General features: G+C 44.1%; 1 protein-coding gene across 2 annotated transcripts in view; it reads left to right on the forward strand.

The window, feature by feature from the left end:
* The window catches only part of LOC148893917 (leucine-rich repeat and fibronectin type-III domain-containing protein 2), a 171763-nt gene extending 164320 nt beyond the window's left edge, over window positions 1-7443 (forward strand). For both annotated transcript variants that reach the window (XM_089004844.1, XM_089004845.1), the window contains exon 4: window positions 4864-7443. In XM_089004844.1, coding sequence (XP_088860970.1) covers window positions 4864-5854 — 991 coding nt within the window. In that variant the 3' untranslated portion in view covers window positions 5855-7443. The remainder of the gene's footprint in view (window positions 1-4863) is intronic.
* The last annotated feature ends 16522 nt before the right edge of the window (window positions 7444-23965 follow it).

Raw genomic sequence — 23965 nt, forward strand, 5'->3', positions numbered from 1 at the left:
AGTGGCCTATATTAAAGCTGTTTTCACTTAAAGGGTGCACGGTATTATAAGCAGTGACGTGCGGTGAGGTTCATGGCTGGTGAGGCACTGACGTCATCACAGTCAGATTTACAAACACATGAACTCCACAGAGTAGCTTATTCACCATTTGATTGGCAACAGTGAATGTGTTTTGTTTAAAATGTCATGTCAGCATTCTTTATATACTGTGTACAAAATGTATCATAGAAAAAAATAATTAAAAAACCGTTGTTATCGTGTTACCTTTACTTATAAATGAAGTCCAAGTCTCTCTGTCTCAATGGAGATCATTGACAGTGAAGAAAGTCGTCCTTGATCAGTCCTGTTCCGACTGTATACATGTTTTCAGTCTTTTGTGCTGAGAATAACCACTCCACTGATGCTGTAGTAGCTGGAACAATGAGCACGAGCCTGAGCAACTTTGTCGCTTCAGGAATAGTTTCAATGAGATCCTTCTTGGCCAAAAAGCTGAGAAGCTGTCCAGGAGATTTACATTCATCCCTTACCATTTGTGAGCTGTACAGTCGGGTGTTGGTCTTCCTTTAATTATTATCTCCTGCTTCGTTTGAAAGTCCAGTTTAGAAAATTCTTTCAATTTAGATATGTAATCCGCCATTCTGAAAATAAGGCCAAGCAATGTGAAAAAAATGACTGGATGGTTGCACTTAACTTGCTAACTGTTTACTGTAGCTTGCTCTCACTAATTCTATTATTCTGCAGCCGAGGAGTCGCAAGAAGAATATGTAATCACCACCGCTCCCTGCCCTGAGGCCGGAGAACTGTGTGCCCCACCTGTGCACACAGTTTTGATAAAAATAAAATAAAATAAACACTAGTACAGTGTTTATAATGTACAGCGACTGTACATTATATACACCAGCTAAAGCTGCTAAACTGTAGAAATTTAGTTCATATACTAAAAGCTTTTGAACACTTTAATAGTGATATGCAGAGGGACAGCAATGCGGTCTCACTGCAGAGCAAGCCAGCACAGTTAGCATAGTGATTGCACAATCCATGATGAGGCTCAGCCGGCTGCTGCCTCACCGCTCGTCTCCACTTTGTATTTGAACGGTAAATGTGAAAATTCCGCGATTTTGGAAAAAAATCAAAAAATGGTGAAATGAAATGGAAAAGAACGTTAAAGTATAAATTACTAAATAGATACAGTAAAGTCTCGTTATATCGATATCGGATATATCGATAGTCCCGGTTATATCGATATTTTTTAGGACTCCCTTGAATATCAATATAATGAGACTTTACTGTATAACTGTTTAATTTATTTTGTCATTTGATATTTCCATGATGACAGGTGAGGCACAGCCTCACCATTTTGGTTGCTGTTGTGTTATGTTCATTAGGTGGAGCCACACTGAAGGTAATACCAGATGCTCCCCACCTTACGAGCGGTCGTTCGTAAGGTGAATTTAGTCGTAAGTTGCTTCAGTGCTATATTTTGTATGGAATGTATGTTCAAGTCAAATACTGAACGGGAAAGTACTTATTTATGCATCGCGTCCTCCTGTAGCGTCAACTGGGAAGAGGTATTTCCTTCCCACCCACATACTCTACATGGCCAACTGAGAAAAAAAAACCTCAATATAAGTCACTACATGATTGAGCCTGATAAAAAAGATTGATATTGCAGAAAAGTGGCTTTATAAAGATGTTTATTCTTTTTAAACAAACTCATACAGATGCAGTCCCAGCCATTGACCTTCTGCTGCATTTAAGAACACTTTTCTGAGCAATACAAGTACTGAATTTGCTTCTGACAATAAAAATAAATAAAAAAAGACTCTAAAATCACAGAACGGTAAGTTAGTACTACAGAAATAACACTGTTTATCATGACAAAATAAATGGTAATCACTTCACGTCGGCTCCAGAGGACAAAGCAACTAATCTGACGGCAAGCCTCATAGGTGTTCCTTGAGTTTTGTTTGGTGAAGAGTTTTGCTTTGGCTCACTGTTACTCACGCTTTTGGTGCAAACGTAAATTTGGCTGCACTCACAACTGGGTGCTTTGCATTCATGTGCTAGGCTAAACTTGAGCTGTTTCAGTGGTTTGCAAATTCCTTATAAATTAAGAACAACACTCTACATGTATTAATAGTACCATCAAGTTTTTTTTAAGAATGTGCTTTTTCGAGTATTTCTAGAACTTTTTCATTTGTATCTCTTCTCTCCTCACCTCTCCACTACTTACATGGCCCTTCCCACTCCAACGGGAGCCTATCAGTATATGCTATACAAGCCCAAACAAAATAACTGCCAATGACTGTTGGCTTCAGGCTGTGATAGTGATTGCTTCCATCCTTCAACAAGTCGAACACAAGAAGCACATTTAGAAGGGATATTATAAAAAGCAGTGGTGGACCGTCAGGGCTTGCAAGGCCTTCTCTCCTGACCTAAAAATATCGGAATCACAGACTGATGTTAATTATATATTGTCCATGAGTTGTTATTAAATAACAGATAATTGTCTTTCAGCTTCCTTTCATTGCTTTTCCCCTGTTGTACCGCTTTCAGTCGTGTTTTTTTGTATTCAAGCATTGAACCAATCACATTTCAGCCATCATTTGTTACCAGGGTCAGAAATTTACCTGGAAGCCTTCACAATCGGTTCTGCGGGCCCTAGATCTTAAACTAAGTGTCAGCAAAACTATTGCTCTAACCAATCAGATTTCAAGTTGGAGATGCAAAGGATTTCCCGCTGGTGCTGAGAAACGTCAGTTTTCGCAAACTACGATTGGCCAGTCACTTGATGACCTGTCACTCGTCAATCATAGTTTGCGAAAACTGCTTTTATCATTAGCCACTAGTGACAAGAGCATACTGGCCAGAGCTCGCACACTGTATCTGTGGCGAGCTGCATAAGCAAATATATTGCTGTGTTGATTTAATGGTGGTTTTGTCAACCCACAATGGCTCAAGGAGAAGAAATGGATTTGGTTGCAGATTTACTGTTACAGCAATTTTCAAGATGGACTTTTCAAGAAAAGTTGGACATCAATAAGAAAGGTCGGAAAGTTCTGAAGCTAGCAAAAATAGCAAATGATACATCCATTTTAGGAGGTTATTATGTATATGCCTCATCATCCTGTTGTTTCATTCTTCTCTGCGGTGTGAACGAGCGACTTCTGACTCCATATTATGAATCCACACGTTCGTGGTAAAAACTCAGTTTAATTACAGTTTTTTTCATTCTTCAGAATTTATTTCCTGGCTAATAGTACCCTCTAGTGGATGTGTAGTAAATCACACCACACTTTTTACAGTCACAGCCGTGGATTGATTTACATGTGGCACTAGTGAAGTCCTCGCGTGACATGTACGGCTCGCCATTGATAAAAAAATCAACCCGCCTACAGAAACAATTAAATGGGAGATTAAAATTTAGATGAATGCTATTAAAAACACAACACATTAGATAAGACTGTAATTAATTTTTCACAATTAATGTCAATGACAGCTACTAATGATGGAAGGATGCTGAAACCTTTGGTTTGTTATTTTCTGAAAAACAGAGTGCAAGTCCTTTGTTAAAAGTATTAAACTGTAATTTATCGCTGCTACAACCAAAGGAGCAGCGATAGCCAAAGTTGTTTTTGCGAGATTGTCACACTGCCTTGGTTCATTATGATAGTAAGTGATTGGATGGCTCTTAACTGACTTAATAAAAGAAAATAAAAATATCACAGAACTTGCTTACATAATTGCTGAACACCTCAGAAAGAACGACTTGTGATTCCTCATTATATCACACCTCATGTATCGCAACTGCTTTGCATTGCGTTTTTTCCCCAAACCACTATATTTTGAAAGACCCGCTGAATGACTCAGAGGTTTTGTACATCGACCAAAAACAGCATTAGTGGATTTATTCCAAAAGCTGATTGGCTCGAGGCCATGCCCAGCATCTTCCCTTGTGTCTCATCACATGGTTGACTTTGATCAGTGTCGAGCAGGGCTCTTGACTCTGATCAGTATCATGTCAGCCGTGTACTCAATAACCTGTTGTGTTTGCTACGTGCGGGTAGGGTGGAGGCGCACATGCAATAGCAAAAGGGAATGTAAGCGTGAAAGTGAAAGTGAAAGTGAAAGTAAGCGTGAGCAAGAGAGAAAGAGAGGGGTTGAGTTAACATGTCTGGAAAAAAACAGCAAATTTCTCTTTGCCTCCTCCTCTTCAATCCCAATTAATTGTCTTATCATAAACATATCAGCTGTGCATTGATAGCTGGCCAGCAGTTAGCTGGAGGCTCACCGCAGCTTCACCGTCAGTGAAAGTGAGAGAAACACAGGCCTCTTTGTCTGTCTCAGAAGGCAATGCTAATTAATGTTATCTACCTAATAAGATTTTACAATTGAATATTTCAGTAAATATGTGTACCATTGAAATCTTTGTCTCACATATGTAAGGTAAATACACTGTTGATATATTTAAAATATGGTGGTACCCACATACTGGAATGATGCTCCGTCATTGCGTTTCCCTCATGGCAGGATCACGGGTTGAGTGAACGTTGGCGCGTGTGGCTGCCGCTGCTCACCCGCAGAAAAAAAATATTCTGTGACTGTAAAGTGTCCTTGAGAGTTTTGAAAGGCGCTTATAAATGAAATGTATTATTATTATTATTATTATTATCCCTATGCCTATTAACTATCACTAAAAGTATAACCCTGAAATATTAAGTGAGGGAACACTGTACATTTATTTTCTCAATCATGATTCTTGTGTCAGACATCTTGTGTCAGGCATTTTCCAATGACTACAGTTCAGTATTTGCAATGTGCAATGTTTAATGCTGTCTTTCTTTGTCATTTGTGTGTTTACAGGATGATTCCCATGACTATCAGAGCTTTCGTAGTCACCAATCTCGTCTCGGGCATGCAGTATGATCTGTGTGTATTGGCCATCTGGGATGACAGTGCCACCACACTCACAGCCACCAACATTGTAGGCTGTGTCCAATTCATGACCACAGACGACTATCCCCAATGCCAGTCTCTTCACAGTGGTTTCCTGGGTGGCACCATGATCTTGGTCATTGGTGGTATTATTGTGGCCACCCTACTGGTGTTTATCATCATCCTCATGGTGCGCTATAAGGTGACCAGCGGTATCCACACTATAAAGTTACCTACTGTAAGCAATACTTACTCACAGACCAATGGGGGTATGAACAGGTTCAACGGCGCCCCACCACAAGTCAAGTCGGCCGTGGTGGTCATGCGTGAGGAAATGGTGGAGTTTAAATGTGGATCCCTTCAGAGCAGCATCTCCCCATCTTCATCCTCCTCCAATTCACTGGATAGTCAAACTGGAAGAAGGATCGCTGACTGCTATAGTATGCAGGGCACTGAATGCAGCACCCTGCCCAGCAGCAAGTTCCGTAGGCACCGACACAGCCACAAACCACAACCAAACTTGGACCACCTTTTAGGAGCCTTCACCACAATGGAGCTGCGAGGGATCACCAGGGACCGTCAAGGTGCAGCTGGGCCCTCCACCGCTTCCACAGCCATAACTCCAGGAGCTGTTGCGCCCCTTTCTGACAAAGAACCTCTACTTGGAAGGGCAGGGTCCTCCACCATGCTGGGCCGTCTGCTCGGTCTCCCCCAGGAAGCTAAACCCAAAAGGAGCCATTCGTTTGACATGGGTCACGTGGCATCGACGCAGTGCCGTGGCAGCCATCCTCGCAGGATCAGTAATATTTGGACGAAACGCAGTTTGTCAGTGAATGGCATGCTACTACAGTACGATGACAATGAGGATGACAAGCCGAGTTTAGAGGGGTCTGAGTGGGTGATGGAGAGCACGGTTTGAGTACTACTGGGCCAAACAATGCCAACGACTTAATCAAAATCATAGACATGATCAAAAAGCAGAATGTTTCAGATGGGACCAGTCTTAGTGTATTACACTTCAACCATGTCATTTTTCAACAAAGTACTGAACTCGGACAGTCTTGGACTGTATATAGAAAATCTTTGGCTTGCACAGCAATGGCCCTGAATACTTTCTTTCAACTTGGCACATGAGAGTATCACAAGAAAAGGGGGAAAAGAGGAGAAACTTTGAGTGGATTTACTGCGTCTTATCAAATGAATTGACTGCGAAGTGGATTTGCCAGGGCTATGGTGAATGGAGTGTACTTTTGTGTGACCCACTGCGTGAAATAAGACTCCTGCCACAGTTGATCGGAGGAACACAGGATCACAATGAAGGGGGTGGGGGTGGGGAGATTAAAATGTTACTTTTACCAAGGTTTTCTATCATTTATACTATTTATTATTTTGAGGGATACATCGTGTCACAGATATGTTGCTCGATTATCCAGAACAATCAAAACATCACAAAAAGTAGCCTTCGTGGAGAGCATTTCATGATATATTATGTTGATCCACTGTTCATTCCTGTCACACAATAGACCAAGCACAGTCTTTACCACATGGCCCTATTTTCAAGACAAAGTCAAAGATTGAAAGGTGTCAAATTTGTCTCACTCTCTATGTAAAATGTAGGACTTGTGTAACTTGCAGGGAAGCAATTAAGATTAAATTATACTGAAATAGACAAGGCAATAAATGGGTCAAAGTCAGACAGACATTGACACATGTTTGACACATGGCACATGTCTCAAAGAAATGTAGCACAAAGTAGATCAAATCATTTTTCCCAAACTCCGGTCACTTTCATATGCTTTGTATTCCATTGTTTAAATGTGGTGACAAAAAAAGTCAAATTAATCTAAGCCACATAATTCTTCATTTTTTAGGTTAAAAATGAGGGTATTGCAGTCTGGCTGTGTCCACAATGAGCCCTGTATACCAATACTTGGTCCAAAATGAGAAATGTTGCATATCTTGGGCAAAGCTTCTCAAAACTATGAAACCAGATGGCATGTAACAGAATGGCAAAGAATCAGCTACTGCGCTATAAATTGCTTGAGTTGAGTCATCCAATGAGCTGTACATCATTCAGTCTCTTTCATTTAGAGCTGTAAATTTCATTTATTTTTAATTGGTGGCTATTTAGAATTATCGCCTAAGTGAGGTATACCACTCCCCATTTTGATGCCTTTCTCGATATCCTGTCGGTTTTTGCTGCATCTGATTCCGTTTGTCAATTTGTTTTTATTGTTTTGATTGCTAGTTGTAGCATTCTGTATATTGGCATATTTTGTACAAATAACTGGGTGGAATGTAAATGTGGGGAAATCATTTGGTGGTGTTTTTATTTTAATTGCAAGCAAACAGTGAGGGTGCTTTGCTGTGGTGTACTAACTTGGTTGTTTTTAGCTGGCTCAGTGAAATGAGAATTTCCAAAACAGGAAGACACATGGCAAAGTAATTTTATCGATGAAAAAAGTCAATGAAATCAAACAAACAAATGAATAAAATTCTTTACTGACAGACATTGTCTTTTGTTGTCTTTTGTGTAACGGTACCTTTTGCCTCCACCAAGTTGGGGGTTACCAAAAAGACAAATACACCTCCAATTTTCTAAGCAGTGACCTACTTCTTGATAACATACATTTGTATTTTGTGAATGGACAATTTAACCGACTAGTTATTTTTGTGTCAACTTGTAACAGCCTTTCTCACGCTGCTAAGAATAAAATGTCTGTGCATGACTTCGCTTAGTCCTGATTCTGCTTGGTCAAGGATTTTAAAAGAAAAAGAATGTTTTTTTTTTTTTTTTTTTCAAATATATATGTGTGTATATGCATACATACATACATACATACATACATACATACATACATACATACATACATACATACATACATACATACATACATACATACATACATACATACATACATACATACTGTGATGTCACGAGAGGCTGTGTCCTGGAGGGCAAATACATCCCCCTAAGATGGCTCCACCCAGAGAGAGTCTTGGCCCCACCTGCTGGATATCGCCAAAGAGGCTTGGGAAGAGCAGCCGTGCCGACAACATACCCTCATCGAGCATGTGGGGGGCATGCGGGAAAGGATGAAGGCCATTTATCCCATAGTGCGAGAACACATGGAAGCGGCCCAACGACAGCAGCAAGCCTCCTACAATAGACCTGCCCAGCCTCGAGAGTTCAAGCCAGGGGACAGAGTGCTGGTCTTGGTATCAACCGTGGAGTGCAAGTTCCTGGCATCCTGGCAGGGGCCCTTTGAGGTCATCGAACGCGTGGGGGAGGTAAACTACAAGGTGAGGCAACCTGGTAAGAGGAAACCTGAGCAAATTTATCACGTTAACCTCCTAAAGAAATGGCATGCCAGAGAGGCGCTGTTTAGTTGCCTACCCCCCAGCGAGGCGAAGGAACCGGCCAGAGAAGACGTCCAGATGGGTCCAAATTTGTCCCCACACCAACGCCAGATGACCCTCGAATTGGTTGAGCGTAACCAAGACGTCTTCTCCTCCATACCTGGACACACGGACGTGGTGCAACACGAGATACGCACCACACCTGGAAAAACGGTCCACCAACGTCCATACCGGGTGCCGGAGGCCCGTAAGGCAGCTATTCAGGAGGAAATACGGAAGATGCTGGAACTTGGAGTAATTGAGGAGTCCCAAAGTGCCTGGGCAAGTCCGATCGTGTTGGTTCCCAAGCCAGACGGGTCAATACGATTCTGCAATGACTATCGGAAGTTGAATGAGGTGTCTGAATTTGATGCGTACCCGATGCCTCGTGTTGATGATCTTATTGACTCCCTGGGACAGGCACGCTTCATCACCACTCTCGACCACACAAAGGGTTATTGGCAGGTGCCCCTGACCCCGGCATCAAAGGAGAAGACAGCCTTCGCCACACCTGAGGGGTTCTACCAATACACCAGGCTCCCGTTTGGTCTCCATGGAGCACCCGCCACGTTTCAGCGCCTAATGGACCGGATTCTCACCCCCCACAAGAGGTACGCAGCAGCATACTTAGATGATGTCGTCATACAGAGTCCCGACTGGGAGAGTCACTTACCCCGAGTGCAAGCTGTGATTGACTCCCTCAGAAAAGCAGGTCTCACAGCAAACCCGAAAAAGTGCAGGTTGGCATTTGGCGAGACCAACTACCTGGGCTACACTATAGGACGGGGGCTGGTGAAGCCTCAAGAAGCAAAACTACAGGCCATACAAGATTGGCCCCAACCCCTTACCAAGAAGCAGGTGAGGTCGTTCTTAGGCATGGCTGGCTACTATAGACGCCTTATCGCTGACTTTCCTACTATAGCAGCCCCCATGACAGAATTGACGACCAAAAAACACTCCCGATTGGTGAAATGGAGCCCAGAGGCCGAAATGGCCTTTGCCAATCTAAAACAGGCGCTATGTTCCAGTCCGATCCTGGTGGCACCAGACTTCAGCAAGGACTTCATGGTGCAAGCGGATGCATCGGAAGTTGGTTTGGGGGCTGTACTCTCGCAAGTACATGGAGGAGAGGAACATCCCATCCTGTACCTTAGCAGGAAGCTGTTGCCCAGGGAAAATAATTATCCACCGTGGAGAAGGAGTGCCTTGCCATTACATGGGCGCTGGAGTCATTGCGCTTCTATCTCCTGGGAAGACGTTTCACAGTGGTCTCTGATCATGCTCCTCTCCAATGGATGGCCAGGAACAAGGAGACCAACAGCCGAGTAACCAGGTGGTTCTTGAGCCTGCAGGCCTTTAACTTCTCTGTTGTCCACAGGGCTGGCAAGCGCCAAGGCAATGCGGATGCCCTCTCCCGAAGTGAGGCCTTCCTGGCCTGTTTCGCATCCTTCACCCCGCCGAGGACGTCGGTCTCAAGGGGGGGGATGTGTGATGTCACGAGAGGCTGTGTCCTGGAGGGCAAATACATCCCCCTAAGATGGCTCCACCCAGAGAGAGTCTTGGCCCCACCTGGTGGAAGGCAGCAATTAAACCCACACACCTGCAGCTGATCAGGGCTTGATTGGAAAGCAGGGCTCTTAAGGCAGAGAGCCTCTGAGTGTGGAGCTTGGGGAAAGACAAGCTCGATTGCTGTGCTCTGTGGAGAAGTTGATTGCTGCGTGGAACTCATTGCCAGTTGGGACCACACGACTGGACACTGGATTTGAACCTAGCTAAGGTGGCTAGGCTACATGACGAGGACGTCAAGAGGGGTGAGGCCTAGAGACTCTTGTAAAGAACTCCGTCTTCAGTTTTACCTCAGAAGAGACTTTATTTGGATTTAAGTAGCAGAAGAGACTTTATTTGGATTTAAGTATCAGAAGAGACTTTATTTTGATAAGTATTGGAAGGGACACTATTCAAACCTTTGTTGCTTGTGAATTCCACCTGGAACCCTTGATTAAAACCTTTTGTTTGTATCCAAACCTGTCGTCCATTGCACTTCTTGTCCCGTCTCGCTGAGAGCTATCCTCTCATGATATCACAATACATACATACATACATACATACATACATACATACATACATACATACATACATACATACATGCATGCATACATACCTACATACATACATGCATGCATACATACTAATGTCATGAGAGGCTAGCTCTCAGCGGGGCAGGACAAGGAGTGCAATGGGCGACAGGTTTGAATGCAAACAAAGATTTTAGTAAAGGGTTTCAGGGGGAATTCACAAGCAAAAAAAGGCAAGAACAGCGTTCTTTCCAATTCTCAAAGTACAACAAGGTTGACGTGAAACTGAAGATGGGGTTCTCTGCCATGTATTTCTAGGCCTCACCCCTCTTGACGTCCTTCCGAGGTAGCCTAGCCACCTTTAGCAAGGGTGCAAATCCAGTGTTCCGTCCTATGGTCCCAACTGGCGACGAGTTCCATGCAGCGATCAGTTTCTTGGTGTTTCTCCACAGAGCACAACAATGGAGCGTGTCTCCCCAGCTGCACACTCAGAGGCTCTCTGGCCTTAAAAGCCATGCATGCCAATCAAGCCACGATCAGCCACAGGTGTGGGGTTTGGATTGCTGCCTTCCACCAGGGGGGGCCAAAAAACTCTCTCTCTGTGAAGCCATCTTAGTGGAATGTATTTCCCCTCCAGGACCCAGCCTCTCGTGACATCATACATCCGCCCCTTGAGACTGACGTCCTCGGCGGGGTGAAGGATGCGAAGCAGGCAAGGAAGGCCTCCATTCGGGAGAGGGCATCCGCATTTCCTTAGCGCTTGCCAGCCCTGTGGACCACAGAAAAGTTAAAGACCTGCAGACTCAAAAACCACCTGGTTACTCTGCTGTTGGTTTCTGGCCATCCATTGTAGAAGAGCATGATCAAAGACCACCGTGAAAGGTCTTCCCAGGAGATAGAAGCGCAATGACTCCAAAGCCCATGTAATGGTAAGACACTCATTTTCCACTGTGGAATAGTTCTTTTCCCTGGGCAATGGCTTTCTGCTAAGGTAAAGGATGGGATGTTCCTTTCCTCCATGTACTTGCGAAAGTACGGCCCCCAGACCAACTTCAGATGCATCAGCTCGAACAATGAAGTCCTTGCTGAAGTCTGGTGCCACCAAGATCGGACTGGAGGACAGCGCCTGTTTCAGATTGATGAAGGCCATTTCGGCCTCTGGGCTCCATTTCACCAACCGGGAGTGTTTTTTGTTCGTCAATTCTGTCATGGGGGCTGCTATAGTAGCAAAGTCAGCAATAAATTGTCTATAGTAGAGAGCTAGGCCTAAGAACGACCTCACCTGCTTTTTGGAAAGGGGCTGGGGCCAATCTTGTATGGCCTGTAGTTTTGCAACTTGAGGCTTCACCAGGCCCCATCCTATAGTGTAGCCCATGTAGTTGGTCTCGCCAAATGCCAACCTGCACTTCTTCGGGTTTGCTGTGAGACCTGCTTTTCTGAGGGAATCAATCACAGCTTGCACTCAGGGTAAGTGACTCTCCCAGTCGCGACTCGGTATGACAACATCATCCAAGTATGCTGCTGCGTGCCTCTTGTGGAAGGTGAGAATCCGATCCATTAGGCGCTGACACGTGGCGGGTGCTCCATGGAGACCAAACCAAACCGAGCCTTGTGTACTGGTAGTGTCCCTCTGGTGCGGCGAAGGCTGTCTTCTCCTTTTCCATGCGTTCAATGACCTCAAAGGACCCCTGTCAGGATGCCACCTGCCATTAACCCTTTGTGAGGTCGAGAGTGGTTATGAAGCGTGCCTGTCCCATGGAGTCAATAAGATCATCAACACGAGGCATCAAATTCAGACACCTCATTCAACTTCCGATAGTCATTACAGAATCGTATTGACCCGTCTGGCTTGGGAACCAACACAATCAGACTTGTCCAGGCACTTTGGGACTCCTCAATTACTCCCAGTTCCAGCATCTTCCTTATCTCCTCCTGAATAGCTGCCTTACGGGCCTCCGGCACACGGTATCGATGCTGGTGTACTGGTTTTCCAGGTATGGCGCGTATCTCGTGTTCCACCACGTCTGTGTGTCCAGGTATGGAGGAGAAGACGTCTTGGTTACGCTCAACCAATTCGATGGTCAGCTGGCGTTGGTGGGGGGACAAACTTCTGAACTGAACTTCTTCTCTGGCCGGTTCCTTGGCCTCACTGGGGGCGAGACAACTGAACAGCGCCTCTCTGGCATGCCATTTCTTTAGGAGGTTAACGTGATAAATCTGCTCAGGTTTCCTGTAACCAGGTTGCCTCACCTTGTAGTTTACCTCCCCCATGCGTTCAATGACCTCAAAGGACCCCTGTCAGGATGCCAGGAATTTGCACTCCACAGTTTGCACCAAGACAAGCACTCTGTCCCCTGGCTTGAACTCTCGAGGCTGGGCAGGTCTATTGTAGGAGGCTTGTTGTTGCTGTCGTTGGGATAAACGGCCTTCATCCTTTCCCTCACGTCTCCCACATGCTCGATGAGTGTACGTTGTCGGCACGGCTGCTCTTCCCAAGCCTCTTTGGCGATATCCAGCAGTCCCCAGCGTCTGTAAGAGTACAACAGCTCAAAGGGTGAAAAACCAGTAGAAGACTGTGGTACTTTCCTCACAGCAAACAAGTACGGCAGCGGTTGATCCCAGTTTCGGCCATCTTCTTCGATCACTTTCCTCTTCATGGCCTTGAGAGTTGTTGAACCGTTCTACCAACCCATCCGTCTGCGGGTGGTAGATGGAAGTTCTCAGTTGCTTGACCTTGAGCAGGGCACATAGGTCCTTCATGACCTTGGACGTAAAGGGGCTTTCTTGGTCTGTCAGTATCTCCTTTGGGATTCCCACCCTGCTGGCGAGAGTAAACAGTTCCTTTCCAATCTAGCTAGTGGTAGCCTTTCGGAGGGGAACAGCCTCTGGAAACCGAGTGGCATAATTGAGCATAACTAAAATATACTGGTGTCCCCTAGTACTTTTTGTTAGAGGTCCAACTATATCCAGCCCAAGCATCTGAAAAGGGGTCTCAATGATGGGTAAGGGAATGAGCAGGTTTCTGTAAGAGGGCTTGGGCGCCACCTGTTGGCACTCAGGGAAAGAACGACAAAAGTTCTCCATAGCCTTGTGCAACCCTGGCCAGAAGAACCGTTGCAAGATCCTCTCTTTTGTCTTTTTACCCCTAGGGGTCCCCCTAGCTGCTAGGGCCTAGCAGGTGTGTGTGTGCCAAGTCCAGTACTGTAGCTCTGTGTGGCTGTGGTACGAGAATTGTTCACGTACCTCATCATTTTGCTTCGTTACCTGGTATATTAACCCCCGGTCAACAGCTAAATGGGGGTAGGTGGGGCTTGTCCTTTCCCCTAGTAGTACACCCTCTAAAACCTGCACATTTTTCATAGTGTTGGCAAGGGTAGGATCCTGTAACTGGGCTGTACCATACCGGCCTGTTAGAGGAGTCAGCTTCTGGGTCCCTGGGTTCTCGGCACCACTGGAAGCCAGGATATTTTCTGGGGCTGGAGTCTCCTCGGCTGTCTCTGGCCCAGACTCCGTCTCCGGTGGTGCATTTGCTGTCCCTAGGAGAGCCCAGGCTAGATAGTCAATCAGGGGAGTAGGCTTGAGTATTCACTACACACGTCTTACCTCTCCCCTTCCGAGGTAGTCGGGCCAGTCTTTCCTGTGTTTCTCTCCACAGTGGGTGAAAGGCCGGGCAGTTGTGTCCAATCAAGAGGGGGACAGGGAGAGAGTCAACCACACCAGCTACCGTGCGGATGATTCTCTTGGTTGTGGTCATGTTGAGTTTGGTGGTGTGGTAGTCTTTGGTGTCTCCGTGCACACAGGAGACTGGAAGGGTTTTCTCTGGAGACAACCTGGTTGGATCCACCAGCGTTTGGCACACAAGGTGACCAGGCTTCCGGTGTCCAGCAGGGCTTCAACATGCTGTTGATTCATTGTCACCGGACAGGTGGGGGGTCTTGTTAGTGAGCTGTCACTCACCCCCAGGAGGGAGGCATAATGAGCAGGGTGGGCACTGGAAGAGTAAGCGGTCGGCATGGACTCTTCCGTTGGCTTTCCACACTGCCATGAAATGTGTCCAGTCTCTCCGCATGTGTAGCATTGTTTGGGCTCAGTGCCCCTGGGCAGCCGCCATTGCCTGGGTGGGCTTCTGATGCCGTCTGGAGCCATCTTGGCTACGTTGGGAAGCTTTGGCACCTTTGTGCGGGCCATTCCGGTCCGGGGTGGGGATGTGTTGCCGGTTTCCTTTCTGGTCGTTCGCAGCATCTCCGCTGTGGCCTGGTACTGCTCCACTGCTGCCACTGTTTGACAGGCAGTAGTCAGCGACTGTGACTGATGAACTTTATTGACTCATAGGGCAGGGCCCGTAAGTAGCGATCCACTACAATGGCCTCGACCACCTCAGCTGCCGTGTTCCTTTCCGGTTCCAGCCACTTCCGAGCGATGCGGGCCAATTCGTGCATCTGTGCCCGTGCAGGCGGTTCTGGCTGGAACGTCCAGGTGTGGAAGCGCTGTGCCATCCCGAACTTGGTGAGCCCATGTCTGCTGAGAATTTCAGCTTTTAGATACTCATAGTCTTCTGCCCTGTCTGCGGTCAAGTTCCGGACAGCATTCAGTGAGTCCCCTGTCAGGAAGGGTGCCAGCAATCCCACCCATTGCTGCTTGGGCCACCTCTCTCTAGTGTCTGTTGCTTCAAATGTATGCAGGTAAGCCTCAATATCATCTGTCACCCCCCATCTTGGCTATAAAATTGTCCACCTTCACTCAGGCATGCCTCCTCTACAATGGGCGGCCATTTGTTTTTGCAAGAGCAATTCGTCTGCCTTCAGTTCATTTGCTCTCTTTTTCTCCTCTAGCAGAGCCAAATTGGCCTGATATTGGGCTTCCTGACTTGCGAGAAGGGTTTTCAAGATGTCTTCCATTTTTGAATTTGTAATTGAAGTTATTGTCATTTTGGAAAAAACTAAACACAAACACTAATGTCCACTTATTAACGCTTGTCCAGTGCTCGCATTCTCCACCATATGTAATGTCATGAGAAGCTCGCTCTCAGCGGGGCAGGACAAGAAGTGCAATGGGCGACAGGTTTGAATGCAAACAAAGATTTTAATAAAGGGTTTCAGGGGGAATTCACAAGCAAAAATAGGCAAGAATAGCGTTCCTTCCAATTCTCAAAGTACAACAAAGTCTCTTTTGAGGTGAAACTGAAGATGGGGTTCTCTCCCATGTATTTCTAGGCCTCACCCTCTTGACGTCCTTCCTAGGTAGCCTAGCCACCTTTAGCAAGCGTCCAAATCCAGTGTTCCGTCCGATGGTCCCAACTGGCGACAAGTTCCATGCAGCAATCAGTTTCTCTGTGTTTCTCCACAGAGCACAACAATACATAGATACAAACATACAAACATACATACATACATACATACATACATACATACATACATACATACATACATACATACATACATACATAAACACACACACACATGTTCATCACTTCTACTGTGATAACATTGATTTCAACATCACACACCAGTGTTCTACAGTATGTGCTTTGAATTACATGAATCCTTCCATGTATGGTTCAAAGCCTCAATGTCGCTCGAGTGTCCTTCCCTTTTCACTGTTTTTTATTTATTATAGGGTCGCCCAAGGCATTTCTCCAGCTCCTGCAATCACTCCAGATGCTGCAGATCCACCTCAGTACTGCACTTATAACACATCACAAATACATGCAGCTCCTTGCCAGGGGCCATTACAAGGCCACAATTCATAATTTGCACAGAAGATTTTTACAGTGTCTCATAATAAATGTAATCTCACCTGATGAAGGCCAGAAAAATATGGCCATTTGAAGTTTGACTTTGACTTTTAGATTTTGCGAGTCTTTCTACTTTCAGGAGGTAAAATACAATACCTCATATGCTGTTCTGTAATGTGCAAATCGCTGACAAGACAAAGAAGGAATTAAGCCTAAACACGGGTCTGTTGTGGCTCAAAGTCGGTGAAGAAAAGATCTTTGAAATGTAACATTGTAAGGCCACATAAAAACACTTGTTTTTTTGTCTGAAAATGGCCATAAAGTGTCAATAAGCAAGATGGAATAGGAACCTGTCAGATATTGTTACGTAATATGTTAGAAGTGAATGTCTCATTTTTAGCAAATATCTCATTCACTTTCTCTCGAGCTCCCTGTAACAATTAATTCCCTGATATCTCCAGGGTGGTTTAATAATGTCCCAAGATGCAATGATTGTGGAGATGTGACAAAACACAATTGCATCAGTGGCAGCTGATCAATACAGCGTGCTCGGTCGGGGGCTGCAATCAGCACACATGGTGGTCACCATATGACTTTTCAGTGACAAAGTTTAAAAAAGATACAATTACAAGACAATTACGATAGTTCATGTACAACTATTTTATATTATCACTTAAACTATAGCTAATGATGAATAAAATTATTTCAAATTGGTTAAAGGGGTAATTAGTTATTGTTAATAGTTTGATATGGACTCTAATTACTCTTCAAAATAATAGAATACACCAAGGTTGGGCACTGCATTCAAGTGCCCCAAGCTGGTCAACGTGAGATTTGGTGTGTGCGTCTCGATCTCTACTGAATACAAACAGTGTGTTGGCATGTCAATTTCCATTTTAGCGAAGCTCATCAGTTACAGGTATTTGCTCAACACTTGAATAATTATATATTATTTCAAGTCTTATGTCTGATCCTACCACTGCAACTTTGAAAGTAAGTATGCTAAATGATCTGAACGCAACTGAGCTTGTTATCATGCTAACTTGTGGTAGCCTTATGACAAAATATTGTGACTATAAAAAAATATTTTTGTGACTGAAAGAACGAAAGCAAGTGCATGTTCATGTGCTTTCAAAGGGTATTTCACAATATGGCCCAACATTTAGTTTTCAACTGTAGTAAAAGAAATTATATTTTTTTCAATGAGGTCTAGTATATCTGTTTGATCAATGTACGCATGTGTTTGGGCAGTCGGTGGGGACACCCTGAACTGGTTGCCAGTCAATGGCATCGTTTTTTTAATTGTTTTGCTTGAATTTGCTTTGAATTTTGCAAAAAAAACAATATGCCGGAATTGCATCAAAGAAACATCCACTATTATGTTGAAAATGAATGTATAAGAGAGTGAGAGAGAGTGAAAGAAAGAGAGAGAGAAAGAGAGAGATAGACGGAGAGACAGAGAGAGAAATACCAAGGCCCCAGAGAGTAGCTGGAGAGAGCCTGGAAGGTAAAGGTTACAGTCGTGCCTGTGGTGGTCGGAGCACTCGGGGCAGTGACCCCCAAATTAGATGAGTGGTTGCAACAGATCCCGGGAACAACATCGGATATCATGGTCCAGAAAAGCACAGTGCTGAGAAGAGAATGGACACTGTGCAGAACCGTGAAGCTTCCTGGCGTCTGGTAGAGGACCCGAGCTAAAAATGGGGGACGGACACCACCAGAGTGGGGGACGGACACCACCAGCTGCATGTTTACGTGACGGACAACAAGGCTGACCAATCAGTGCCTGGCTATGCTGAAGTGTTGCCAACGAGTTCAGGGCGTGATCTGCCGAGCTCGCTTACGATTGGCTGCGTAGAGTATGTGGACGGGGAGGAGATCCCTCTTACCAATTGACTCAATTACAATTGTCTGTGTAGAGCAGGGGTGTCAAACATACGGCCCGCAGGCCGGAACCGGCCCCCGAAGAGGTTCGATCAGGCCCGCAGGATAATTTGAAAGTGGAAAAATGCATAAAAGACATGGAATTAATATTTTTGATTCACTGCAATTCATGGATTATCCGCTAAGGGGCGCACTCTTTCCATCAGAGTAGAAGACACGCCGCATCACTGAGAGAGACTGAAAACAGCCGACGGTGTCAATGCGCCATCTGCTGCTTGTTACGACGTTGTTAATATCTTGGTCTCTACCTCTCCGCTACACCCTCATTAGCCAAAATGTCGTTATCCAAACGGAGAAAAGTAGATAAGGAGTGTAGAATTTTCAAAGAAAAATGGACCACGTCCTATTTATTTACAGAGATGCACGGAAAACCTTTGTGCTTGGTGTGTTTGCAACAAGTTTCGGTATTGAAAGAATATAATATTCGACGCCACTACGGGACTCATCACAGCGAAAAAATATGACGGGTTGCAAGGACAACTGAGAAGAGAAGAGATTAACGAATTGCTGGCGGGTCTGAGGAAACAGCAGTCAACTTTCATCCGGAGCCGAGAAGTCAGTGAAGCAGCGGTAAAAGCCAGCTACCTAATTGCTAGTGAAATAGCATTAGCATCGAGGCCCTATTTCGACGGTGAGTTTGTTAAACGATGCATGATGAAGGCGGCTGAACTTGTATGTTCCGAGAAGCGACAAGCTTTTGCCAATATTAGCCTGACGAGGAATACTATAGCAGAGAGGATTTATTGCATTTTCCGTGGCAATTGACGAGAGCACTGACATCACAGACGTGGCCCAACGGACCTTATTTATTCGAGGAGTTGATGAGACATTGACTGTTACTGAAGAGTTTCTTGAGTTGGTGCTAATGATGGACACCACAACAGCCGAGGACATTTTCGGCTCTGTCGTTGCTGTATTGGACAGAGTTGGAGTGAACTGGTCCCGCGCTGTCAGCCTGGCTACAGACGGGGCGTCATCCATGGTCGGAAAGAAAGCAGGTGTCGTGACAAAGTTCAAAGACAAAGTACAAGCCCTTAATGGAGGAGATCGTTTCTGGACATTTCACTGTATTTTGCACCAGGAGGCATTGTGTTGCAAGTCGCGGAAAATGGACCACGTCACGGAGGTGGTTGTTCGCACTGTTAATTTCCAGAGGTCTGAACCATCGTCAGTTTGACAAACTTCTCAGCGACAGCAACATTACCCACAGCCTGCCATACCACACTTTAATGTTAGTCAGCAGCTTCAAAACAAAAGTTCTGTGATGGAATTCTACTGTTCATACAACTCCATATATTTTCAGTATGTATTGTATGTGTATGTATGTTTCATGTATGAAGTTTACAGATTTACAGGACACGTGAACACTTTCTTCATTACAAATTTAGAATCACTCCCCTTAGTTTGTAAGGTGTACGCAGGGATTACATTTAGATTTTATATGCGTATGTGTAAGTGGTTTAAAAAATCCATTTCTTTAAAAGTCTCATTTAATCTTAAAGTGCATTACTATATTTTTCAGTACAAATTAAAGTTTTGTGCCTTTGTATAATCATTGGGATCAATTGCAATGCATATTTGTGAATGATAAAAGTAAATTGCACATTTGTCTAAGGAAAGATGAGGTGTTTCATGAAATGTTTTGTAAAAGGATAGTTCATTAAATGTCAATATTTTCCTAATGTTCTTGTGCTTCTTTACACCAAAACAAAGGAAAGACATGATATTTTTGCTATTTTTAGCAGAGTATGGTATAATTTTAATGGTCCGGCCCACTTGACATCTCCCTAGGCCGTATGTGGCCCGCGATGCGAAATGAGTTTGACACCCCTGGTGTAGAGTATATGGGTGGGGAGGAAATCTCTCCTCACAGTTGACGCTCCAGGAGGACGCGATGCATTAGTAAGTACAGTGATACCTTGGCTTACGAACATAATTGGTTCTCAGACAGACTGTGTAAGGCGAAAAGTGTGTATCCCAAAAATTAATTTCCCATAGGAAACCATTAAAATAATCTGTTCCCAGGTCCCCATAAAACAGAATTTTCTACTTTCTAATTTTCTAATCCTTAAAACTACACGAAATATACCTTATTTTATGTATAATAAATGTGCTATGGTATTATAATTCAAGAAATAAACTGTACTGTATGATAAAGTTGTTTTATTGAGCTTTGTGATGGTCGTTGATGGCTTGATGGAATGGAGTGGCAGGTTTCATCAGCATTAAACACCTTCTTTAACCATCTTTAGGAATGATTCTTTGGAGGTGCTTTCTCTGCGATAATTTTACTTTTTTCCTCATCAATTGTGTTCTGTTTAGCTGGGTTGATAGCTTTTTGCATCAAGTGTACAGATGGCTTGTGCGGGTTATTTATCAAAGTTGAAATGAGTCCAAATTGCATTGTTTTCTATCCATTTTCTCACCATTTCATTTTTGTTTGTTTTTTTACTTTTGTTTCAAGCTCTGTCGTCTCCCTTTTGTGTGTGTGTGTGTGTTTTCTCACTCTCTCTCTGTTGTCTGCCTGTCTCTTTCATGTTTAACCCTCCTGCCCCCTTACTGCTGCGTTCTTGACCAATCATGTGGCTTTATCCGAAGACGCCATTTTGTTTTTGGGGGATGGGCCTCACTCTCGGTCTGTCTATAACCTCCACCCCCTCACTGCTGCGTTCTTGACGAATCACGTGGCTTTAACCGAAGACTGGGGGCGGGCCACCATTTTCTTGTTAGGAGAACGGACTTGTTCGCGACACATCACTCATTGTGGCAGCTCGGTGTGTATCCCGAAAAATAGTTTGTATGCCAAGGTAAAATTTTCATAAATGTAACGTTCGTAAACCGAAAAGTGACATTCTTTCCCGATACAAACACTGAAGTGGCCAGTCTTTGCCTTTATAAGGCTCAATTCCAATGTCATCGGACCGCACAACTCACAAACTGTACAGGATGAATGCAAAACTTGAGGACAGTGTTTCGTTTTGAGGGGGTCAAAGAAGGACTATTTTTGAGGTAGGTAACAGTCAGGCCTATTTGAGCTATTTGTGCCAGAGGAAAATCAAAATCCCATGACAAATATTTTTATTCAGAATACAACTGAACAAGGAAGACTTCCTTTCTCAGCAATTGTCTCTCGAATGCAGAAGTGATGCCATGTTGGCATGATGGGAAATGTCACAAACTGAATCAGAATTTTCCCATTCGAGTCAGAACGGTCATAGCATATTGTCATCAAGGACATCATTGTGCTTTTTTGCGCCTGTAATGGGCAGCATCTTCACAGCCCCGCTTTGTTCAGCGGAAAGGTCGGTGCTGTTGGACAGTCTGCGGCTGGATGGATGCATGGCTTGAGGAGCCCGCGATAAGAAGAAAGGAGCGTCAGCGCAGATCGCCAATGCGTATTTGGAACTGTTGCGGCTTGGAATTGAAGCGGATTTATGTGGGACAGGAGATGTGAGACAATCTCTTTTCGTTAATGGATGCTACAGCTGCGTATTTGCTTTCAACATTTAGCTTGTAGTCAATGTGCACGTTCCACCATGATGTCCCTGATCCACTGGGGGAAAGACGCTTTGATCCTCTCCTCTTTCATCTAGAACTGCTTCTTGTAACAAAGAGGGTACAGAAAGTGCTTAAGAATGAATGGCTGTGTCTTTGTGCTGTCATATTATTTGTTATTTAGGTTTTTTTTGTGTTCTTTTGACTTCAAGAGGGTGCCGCGAGAGTGGCTGCCTTTCCAGCAGCTCCTGTATTTTGTTCTTCTACTTTCATACCTTTCAACACTTTGCTGCTGTGAAATGTAAATGTCTCCACTGCGAGACTAATAAAGGCAAATCCAATCCAATCAAAGAGGAATGTTCGAAGTGACCATTCTTCCTAAGACTGACCTATATTAATGGAGTGTGCAGATACGTGGAAAAACAGTTATGCTTCATTAGGGCAAATGCTCAGGTTAAGTGCACAGCTTTTGGCCAGCGAACAGCCAGCTGAACGCCAACTGAGCATCAAACAAAAGGGAATGTTCAACAAACATGCTGCACCTGTGAGACAAAGTAGCGACAGGGTAGCTTTGTAGCGTAGCTAAGATAGGATGAGGCTACTGCAACACAACGACAAAGGATTTTATATAGGGCCCGAGTAAGGGAGCCAGTGGAGGAGGTAGAAAGAGAGAGAGAGAGAGAGAGAGAGAGAGAGAGAGAGAGAGAGAGAGAGAGAGAGAGAGAGAGAGAGAGAGATACCTCCAGTCAAGTGTAAGCCAGGTCTCAGCGCATCTTGAAGTCTGTCTGAAAGCACTGCTCACAGCTCCAGCAATCATTGTAGTGGAAAATGGTGATGTAAGAGTTGGAGTCTTTTTTTTATATGCCTGTTGTGAAATGCATAGAAGTTATGCGCTCGCCTGTGCAGCAAGACGCGTTGCTTGGCAACACTTTAGCAATGGTCGCCTCACTCATTTTTCTCCTGATGCAGACAAGTATTTAGTCATAAGCACATGACTATGATAACAGTACTAGGCCATTCCAAAGTACAAATATAATGATCTTACTAGGCATTTATGTAAAGACAGATTGCACAGACCTGACATGGCTATTTTGATTGAAGAGTCATTTGGAAAAACAAAAGGGTGATATATACCACCACTCCGATTCTAGTAAAATTCTTTCCAAGAACTCTCACAACATTAATTACTTATTTTTGCAACATTCCCTTTCATTAATTAATTTCAAATATAATTTTAAGCAACCTGGGTACTTAGAATATGATAAAACTGTATTGTAATTTAAAATATGAGGACATTTTCCTTTGAAATGACTGTACAGATCATCAACTTCGGATGACTGGCAGTCAGCTATGACTGAGTGACACGAATAAAGCAACATTATTGGGGCAGAAGAAATTTAACGTGTAACTGTTTCCAGACTAGTAATCAGATTAATTATCCAAGTCACTTTGTGCATGAATATTTTTGTCATTTGTCTTTGTTGAAAAACAAAACAAAACACCTTGTTCCAACTACCAATTTTCCCAACCTGCCAAGTCACCCCATGCATCATCCCCATGCAAGGGGAAGACGGAGATGTGTTGCAACAGTAAGACTTGGAAAACATCCATGACAGCGGCCCTCCAGTACCTGAGTATGACACCCCTACACTACACCACCAATTGTTCTCTCTAATTACCTCTCATGGTTCTACCAAAAATTACATGTTAAAGCTAGGGCTAATTGTATTCATTTTTTCATCCATTCATTTTACGAACCGCTTATTCCTCACGAGGATCACGGTGGTGCTGGAGCCTAACCGAGCTGTCTTCAGGCAGTAGGTGATGTGGCTAATTGTAAAAAATCTAAATTCAGGAGAGCTCGCCACCATGGTTAAACGTAATTCTGAAGTCTGTGATGTTTGAATTTTTAAGATTACAAATGTCCATGCCAATTATGATGCCATTTGTCAAGCCAATTGTCATAAAATTCCATCATTTGACGTTATAGTTTCCATTAAATCATTAGACATGGCACATTTACATAACCAGTGCTCATTTTCACTTCCCAGTCCTTTCTATCTTGCGTGATGTCACCACTCAATCGACCACTGCTAGTGCTTGATTGGCAAATGCGAATGGAGAATGTCTTGACTATATTTTTCAGAAAAAAATACGCTGAAAAAAATGGCACCCCTGTTTCGTCAAGGTTCATCCAAACTCATGTGTCTCGCTCTACTTTTGACTATTCTGAAAATCTTGCATTTGGCAGGTCTTCTCCTACTTCAACGTCTCATACATAACTACAAGCGTTCGACTCCAAAACCATATTCTTCTTGCAGTGCAATACCACCTCATGATTTTTATTTTTTATTTTTTGCCATGAATCCTGCATTGGTTAAAT

The sequence above is a fragment of the Hippocampus bargibanti genome, linkage group LG09 (genome assembly GCF_051943395.1).
Source record: "Hippocampus bargibanti isolate YZ-2025 linkage group LG09, ASM5194339v1, whole genome shotgun sequence".
Lineage (NCBI taxonomy): Eukaryota > Metazoa > Chordata > Actinopteri > Syngnathiformes > Syngnathidae > Hippocampus > Hippocampus bargibanti.